General features: G+C 33.8%; 1 protein-coding gene across 1 annotated transcript in view; it reads left to right on the top strand.

Annotated features, from left to right (window-relative positions):
- The first annotated feature begins 2,946 nt into the window (after window positions 1-2,946).
- Window positions 2,947-9,019, top strand: part of LOC107660349 (uncharacterized) — a 19,167-nt gene continuing 13,094 nt past the window's right edge. Inside the window, exons 1-6 of the mRNA XM_016449629.1 lie at window positions 2,947-3,175; window positions 3,920-4,180; window positions 4,368-4,634; window positions 6,001-6,252; window positions 6,373-6,633; window positions 7,609-7,869. Of these exons, the coding sequence (XP_016305115.1) occupies window positions 2,947-3,175; window positions 3,920-4,180; window positions 4,368-4,634; window positions 6,001-6,252; window positions 6,373-6,633; window positions 7,609-7,869 (1,531 nt within the window). The remainder of the gene's footprint in view (window positions 3,176-3,919; window positions 4,181-4,367; window positions 4,635-6,000; window positions 6,253-6,372; window positions 6,634-7,608; window positions 7,870-9,019) is intronic.

Genomic DNA, 9,019 nt, shown 5'->3' on the forward strand with positions numbered 1-9,019 from the left:
GAATCAGGAATTGTATTAATAATAATATTACCAAAATGATAGTCATTAAACTCCATTTTTGCTCTAATAATACTAATAATGCACTTTCATATTTAATAATCTGTTTCCTTTCACCCTTCTTTACCCTCACTTTCAGCTCCATGTGTGCCAGTTCTGAACGACGTGGCTCTGAACTGTAGCTCAAGGTCTGCTGTGGTGAAGTGGTCTAGTTCAGGGTTGAGTCTAGGTGCATTTTCGGTCAGTGCAGTGAGCACTCAGGGTGAACAGCTGGGCTGTGGTGTCTTCAACAATGATGAATGTGTGGTGGATGGACTGCAGTGTGGACAGACGTACACGTTCATTGTGAATGCAACGCAAGGCCAATGCACCAGTGCTGCTAGTAACACACTGCAGAGGGAGACAGGTAACAAAGCCTAGTTTGTCCATACAATGGAAGACTCTGTAAAGAAGAAAAGACAGATTCTTTAGACAGATACTATAGTAAAACAAAGAAATAATTTGAACAAATGCCTCAACTCAAGCCCTTTTCACTAAATCACAGCTTAATCACCGTTAGTTGCTAGCAGACATTTCTACTTGAGTGTAGGGCTGGATATTGACACAGATTTCATAATTAGATTCTTATTCACAAGCTCTCAATTAAATTTAATTCAGATGCTGCTTTGATATCAGTTCAATTTGAAATACTTCAGGTACATGCAATTTTTCTTCTCCCAAATAAAGCTGTAAACTATGCAGGGAACACTTTCACTTGGTACATTACTAAAATATTAAATGTTAAAATGAACAACAAAAATTTAACAAATTATTAAATTGGATTGCTATTTATTTATAGATATAATAATCAACACTCAAATAAAATCCGAGTTGTACACAAACATTTAAATTGTACATAAGGCAAGTTTCTAATGATATAATTACATTGTTTACTCAAATTCCTTGTTTAAATATAAACATTTAAACATGGCTATCATAAAAGCTTGTTTCATGACATAATTTATGTCTTAAATAAATCTGTTAATTATGACAACACTAATATACAATGAATATATAATATATAGAGTACAGATATTTCACACAATGCTCCTCTCTAGAGTTTTTTTTCTTGCAAACTAGCAATGATGACTTTGCCAAGGTAACATTACGCTATGTTTGCAAGCTGTTTTATTTTTTGCAGTTTGAAACACTGGTATATTTTAGTAATATGTACTATTTTTTCAACATACTTTCTGATTATCATTCTTGTTTATTTCATGCTTATAACTAGAGGTAAAGAGGAAGACATGATTGCTTTCACACAGCTAAAGCGATCTGTCATGCCACATGATGATGTCAAAATGACATTTATTGTTTGTATTTCTTGAGAAAAATTTAAAGAATTTGAAAGCTTAGGCTTTGTTATTGGACAGGAGGCACCGTTTCATTCATGCATCAAACCTGCATAGAACACAGTCTGCACTCCTACTGGAGGTCGCTGCATCACGTAGCTGCTCTTTGCATAAAGCTGAACTCTTTGATTGAAAATGAAATGACTTCAGGTTACTCGCTGAAAATGATTGTCAGTACTGGTGCCCTAGCAACTGCATAGCAGCCCAGTGAAAACAACTCCAAACACCTTAGAAGCCATATAGCAACACTACAGCACTACTCAGATTTAAATAATCAGGAATAAATTCTAGTTACTTTTAAAAATGTGTTTGGTGCCTCGAGTGGTGCGGAAATTACATACTTAACATTCACCTTTAAATGGCATTATTTTCTCTTCTCTTCAGCCCCATGCCCTCCACTGAATATCCAGTCCATAATGAACTGTGGCAGCAACACAGCGAGTGTGTCTTGGTCCGGCGGCAATGGAGCTCTGTCCTTTACGATGACAATGCAGTGCTCTAATGGACAGACGTACATCTGCAGTACCAATGAAACAGGATGTGACATCACTAACATGGCATGTGGACAAACATGCACAGTTAAGGTAGTGGCAGAGGGACGTTCCTGCAACAGCTCTGCAGGCACTGGATCACCTGTCTTAACAGGTAAGAGAAATTAATTCCTGTCATTTTGGAACAATCATTCAAAAATCTGGGGTCAGAAAAATTTATACTTTTATCAAGCAAGGATGCATTAAATTGACAGACATTGAAGTGACAGTAAAGACATTTATAATGTTACCAAAATTTTTTTTTATTTTAAATAAATGCTACTTTAAATGTAAATTATTAAGCAGAACAACCATTTACAACATTAATAATAATAATAAGAAATTATGACTATTGAGCACCAAAACAGCATATTAGAATGATTTCTGAAGGATCACGTGACAGGAGTAAAGATGCTGAAAATTCAGCTTTTCATCACAAGAATAAGTTACATTTTAAAATATATTAAAATAAAATGTTGCTTAAAAACAATATTGCAAGTGAAATACAACTTAAGCTCCATTACCACCAGTGTTGGGGAAAGTTACTTTTAAAAGTAATGCATTACAATATTGCGTTACTCCATAAAAAAGTAACTAATTACGTTACTTAGTTACTTTTTATGGAAAGTAATGCGTTACGTTACTTTTTAAATCTGCACAGGGCTTGCTTGTTTGTTTTTAAAATAAAAAAAGTTCTATTTTTGGCAAATATAAAAGCCTTTTCACACCAAAAGTGAAACGAATAAGCCTCAGGCTTCATATTTCATATCATGATTCGTTTTAAAGCTGAAGAATGTATTTTTTTAGTTAAAACAACTCCAAACACCTTAGAAGCCATATAGCAACACCACAGCACTACTCAGATATAAAAAAAAAATTAAAAAAAACCGGAATAAAATTTAATTACTTTTAAAAATATGTTTGGTGCCTCTAGTGGTGTGGAAATTACATACTTAACATTCACCTTTAAATGGCATTATTTTCTCTTCTCTTCAGCCCCATGCCCTCCACTGAATATCCAGTCCATAATGAACTGTGGCAGCAACACAGCGAGTGTGTCTTGGTCCGGCGGCAATGGAGCTCTGTCCTTTACGATGACAATGCAGTGCTCTAATGGACAGACGTACATCTGCAGTACCAATGAAACAGGATGTGACATCACTAACATGGCATGTGGACAAACATGCACAGTTAAGGTAGTGGCAGAGGGACGTTCCTGCAACAGCTCTGCAGGCACTGGATCACCTGTCATAACAGGTAAGAGAAATTAATTCCTGTCATTTTGAACAATCATTCAAAAATCTGGGGTCAGAAAATTTTATACTTTTATCAAGCAAGGATGCATTAAATTGACAGACATTGAAGTGACAGTAAAGACATTTATAATGTTACCAACATTTTTTTAATTTTAAATAAATGCTACTTTAAACGTAAATTATTAAGCAGAACAACCATTTACAACATTAATAATAATAAGAAGAAATGATGACTATTGAGCACCAAAACAGCATATTAGAATGATTTCTGAAGGATCACGTGACAGGAGTAAAAATGCTGAAAATTCAGCTTTTCATCACAAGAATAAGTTACATTTTATACTTATATAATTTTATAATATATTAAAATATGCAGCATTTGAAATGTGAAATGTTGCTTAAAAAAACAATATTGCAAGTGAAATACAACTTAAGCTCCATTACCACATTACTCACATCAGAACTTATCTATAGTGCTGTCAAACGATTAATCGCGATTAATCGCATCCAACATAAAAGTTTTTGTTAGCGTAATATATGTGTGTGTTGTGTGTATTTATTATGTATATATAACTACACACACATACAGTATATATTTTGAAAATGTATTTGCATGTCTATATTCTTTTTAGTTAAAAAGTTTAGTTTATCAAATTCAATAAAGTCTAATAAAAAACCATAAACTGCAAAAGAAAGGCACTGAATTCATTAACACTTAAGTTTTACCTTGCTTCTTGTGTTCTAGTGCCCTGCAACCCAAGTAATGTCCTGCCCACCGTGGATTGTGTCACAAAAGCTTTAGTTGTATCATGGACACCTAGTGCAGGAGGACAGTACTACACGGCCACCTTGCAGGACAGCAATGGACTGTCCACCACCTGCCAGTCTACAGGCTCACAGTGTAACGTGACAGGTCTCAGCTGTGGTCAGCTGTACCACGTCAATGTGACGGCATCAGACAGTCTGTGCAGCAGCCCTCCCAGTGCTACTGTGAACACTAACTCAGGTACATAGAAACACGTACAAGCATATACTTGTCTATATACTCTATATTTTCACTCCGTAGGCATTGCTCCCATAGACACTCGCTCCTAAATTAATTGCTATGTTTGGAACTGCTTACTGCACATATATACACTGTATACTGCTTTCTATTAAAAATATATCAGAGTCTCTCCTGCTTTTACCCATAGTTCCCTGCGCAGCCAGCTCCATCAAGGCAGTGTTGGATTGTCAGCTGGGTACAGCCACTGTGTCATGGCAGTACAGTGCAGGTGCTCAGGGATACGCTGTCTCTGCCTTGGCACCGGTGGACAACAGGGCTAGCTGCACATCCAACAGCTCCATCACGCACTGTGAGCTGAGCGAGCTGCAGTGTGGCAATGAGTATACGGTGAACGTACAGAGTTTGGGATACACGTGCAATGCCAGTGCTCAGATGACTGGCTCCCTGATCACAGGTGAGGTTTAGTGAATCTGATTTGCTTGCGATTTAAGTTTTCAGCTGAGACTGTTAAATCGGTTTTGTAAACGATTTGGTTCTGCCAACATACTTCTGCTTGACTGAAATAGACTGCTTCCTTCAACCATTTTATGTACACTACCAGTCAAAAGTTTTTGAACAGTAAGACTTTTAAAGAATTCTCTTCTGCTCACCATGCCTGCATTTAATTGATCTGAAGTACAGCAAAAACATTAATATTGTGAAATAGTTTTACTATTTAAAATAACGTGTTTTCTTTTTGAATATATATTAAACATGTAATTTATTCCTGTGATTTCAAAGCTGAATTTTTAGCTCCATTACTCCAGTACCATGATCCTTCAGAAATCATTCAAATATTCTGATTTGCTGCTCAAAAAAACATTAATTATTATTATGTTGAAAACAGCGGAGTAGAATTTTTTTTCAGGATTTTTTGATGAACAGAAAGTTCAGAAGAACAGCATTTATCTGAAATAGAAATCTTTTGTAACATTGTAAATGTCTTCATCATCATTTTTGATCAATTTAAAGCATCCATGCTGAATAGAAGTATTAATTTCTATAATTACCCCCCTACAAAAATTTTTACTGACACCAAGCTTTTGAATTGTATAGTGTAAAATGTTACAAAAGCTTATTATTTCAGATAAATGCTGATCTTTCTATTCATCAAAGAATCCTGAAAAAAAATTAATAATAATAAAAAATGTTTCTTCAACAGCAAATCAGCATATTAGAATGATTTCTGAAGGATCATGTGACACTGAAGACTGGAGTAATGATGCTGAAAATTCAGCTTTGATCACAGCAATCAATTATATGTTAAATATATTCAAATAGAAAGCAGTTATTTTAAATGGTAAACATATTTCACAATATTACTCCTTTTGCTGTATTTTGGATGAAATAAATGCAGGTGAGCAGAAGAGAATTCTTTAAAAAACATTAAGAATCTTACTGTTCAAAAACTTTTGACTGGTAGTGTATATATCATTCATAGCTGAACATATTTTTTAAATAATTTTACTCAATATAATATATATATTTATATATCATTGAAATAATTTAAAACATTAAAGTCACATAATTGTACTACAAAATTTGCACATAAGGCTATAGTTTAACTTTTTGAATAAACATGGTAATCTCCCATCATATTTTTTGTATTAATTTGACTTACCTGTAAATAAATTTAAATTGAAAACAATTTAAATTACAATTTATAACAGGATATTGAGATTATCTAGAAATGTGACACATTATGCATTATACTGTTTTAGATAAAATATGTATCTTTATACATAAATGTATAAAACTAAACCGTTATCATACCATTACAGGTCCGTGTGTTCCTCAGCATCTGACAGTGCAGTACAGTCCTTCCACCGCTCTGCTGTCCTGGGATGTCACTAAAGGTGGCGCCAACTTCTCAGCAGAGGCTGTGACCCACGAGGGCCTGACAGTGACCTGTGAGACCTCTAACACGAGCTGCACCTTCCCACACCTGGATTGTGGCCAGATCTACAATGTCAGCGCGACGGCTCACAACAGTGTCTGCAGTGACACTGTGACTTCTGATCCTATCAAGACAGGTCAGTCATGTGACCACTGATTTTAAAGGAATGTTCACCCAAAATAAAAATGTGTCATTATTCACTCAACCTGCATGATGTGCATCTTGAATCAGTGTCATTTACTTCATGTCATTCCAGAACCCTGTCCTCCTCAGAATGTCAAAGCTAGCCTAAACTGCGCCACCCTTAGTGCTGCTGTCTCCTGGGAGCCTAGTCATTTGGCAGTGGGATATGTTGCATTCCTGGAAGGCGGAAATGGTCATTCCACTTCCTGTCGGACAAATCATACATACTGCAGTGTACCTGATCTCACCTGTGGAACAGTGTACTATGTCAGAGTCCGTGCCATCGGTGAGGTGTTCAACAGCTCTGACAGCACAGGGGTCAACATGACATCAGGTCTGTAAAAAACAATTAAAAACAAACAATATTGTGATGAAACAAAAATATTCTTTCCTGTCACAGCAGATTTCTCTAGTACCAAAGGCGGAAGTCTAAATTATACCAGAACTGACCATGTTTCTGGTCTTATTTTGCATGATTTATTGCATGTGTACATTGTTTAAATATGTTTTATTTAGAACCACATATTTCATAAAAAATTCACTTTAATGTTAAGATATCATATATAACTGTGTTAAAAGACTAAAGACACTACTAGACTACAGTTTGGAATATTATTTTTTGAAAGAAGAATAATTTAATCAAAGCACAAAAATTTAAAAATAACAGTTTTCTATTGGAATATATTTTAAAATGTTATTCCTGTGATGGCAAAGCTGAATTTTCAACCAACATCATTACTCCAGTCTTTAGTGTCGCATGATTTTTCAGAAATCATAAATCATTCTAATATGTTGATTTGGTGCTCAAAAACATTTCTTCTTATTATCAATGTTGAAAATTTTTTTTGCTGCTTAATATTTTTGTGAAAACCATGATGCACTTTGATGAAGAAAAAGTTAGATGAACATAATTTATTTGAAATAGAAATCTTTTAATATTATACATGTCTTTCCTGTCACTTTTGATCAATTTAATGCATCCTTGCTTAAATGTATAAATTAAAAAAAAAAATCTTACTTACTCCAAAGTTTTTAATGGTAGTGTATGTATGGTTAATAAGAACCATTATTAATAACTGATCACCAAATCAGCATATTGAAGGGATTTCTGAAGAATTCCGAAGCTGAGAATTCTGCTTTGCCATTACCAGAATAAAAAACTATGTGTGTGTGTATGTATGTATATATATATATATATATATATAAAATATTCCAAACTTTTGACTGGTATTATGTTTTTAAAATATACTATTACTATTATAATATACTTTAAAATATAAGTTATTAAATACACTTCTGTATTTTTCAGCACCATGTCTGTCCACCAGTGTGTCTGCCATGGTGGACTGCCCCACAGATTCAGTTCTAGTGTCTTGGAGTGCCATTGCTGGGGCGGAGAATTACTCCGTGACCGCTTTGGGGTCAGAAGGTCAAACAGTCTCCTGCTCAACCAGTCAGAACCACTGTAACATCTCCTCCCTGCAGTGTGGACAGCAATTTAACCTCACCTTCAGCTCTATGAACCAGCAGTGCCAAACGACCTCCACCACCAATGTCACATTCCTGTCCAGTGAGTTTGCAAAGCATAATGTGTAGAAAGTGTTAAAAGATGAAGTACACTAATTAGGGTCCAACTTTTCTGTGACCACCCTGCAGGACCCTGCGTACCACTGCAGCCAGTCGTCGATAAACTGTGCGGTAACAAAATGTCTGTGATGTCTTGGGATGTGAGAGAAGAAGTTGATTACTACGTCGCCCGAGCCGTCAGTGCAGCAGGAGAATATCAGCTCTGTAACTCCACCAGCTCTGTTTGTTCCTTCCCTACTCTGGGCTGTGGAGAGACCTTCACATTCACCGTCACCGCCCACAGAGGCCACTGCCAAAGTGAGGCCAGCACACCTGTATACCTCTCTACAGGTACAGCATTATGCAGTGTAAAAAAATCCTCAGATATCTCATCTTGGGTCTTTAATCAGAAAATTATAATAATAATAATTATTATTATTATTAATGATGATGACGATAATAATTACTATTAATACTACTACTAATAATGATAATAAAAATGTATTTTAATAACAATTTATTTAACGTGTATTTTATTACTATTAATAATAATATTGATTTAATATGCTAATAGTCAATTTTTACAATTAATTTTTATTTAACTATTATTATTATTAATAATATATTATATAAATAACAAATTATTATTACAACAGATAATAATAATGGTTGTATATATTTTTATTGTTCATATTTTTTATGTTTATAATTAATATTTTATTTAATTATTGTTATTAATAATAATAGTATAAAGTATTACCGATATTAATATTATTACAGATATAATAATAATATGAAGAAGTTGATATATTTATTTTTATTAGTTAGTTATAGTTTTAGTATTTTATTGTTAATATTTTTAGACACACCCCTTCTCACTCTCTGTGCCTTATTACCCAGTATTTATTATTATTATTATAAAGAATAATACATTTGTATATTTATATTTAATTGTTAATACTTTTTATTTTTATAATTAATATTTTATTTAAATATTGTTATCATTAAACATATAATATATATATATAATAACCGCATGTTTGTATATTTATTTTTATTGTTACTACTAATATTTTATTTATTTAAATGATTACAAAATAACTTTATACAATGATACAAAATAACAATTCCCCTGAACTTCTCCAGATCCTTGA

The sequence above is a fragment of the Sinocyclocheilus anshuiensis genome, unplaced genomic scaffold, assembly GCF_001515605.1.
Source record: "Sinocyclocheilus anshuiensis isolate Anshui unplaced genomic scaffold, SAMN03320099.WGS_v1.1 scaffold850, whole genome shotgun sequence".
Taxonomy (NCBI): Eukaryota; Metazoa; Chordata; class Actinopteri; order Cypriniformes; family Cyprinidae; genus Sinocyclocheilus; species Sinocyclocheilus anshuiensis.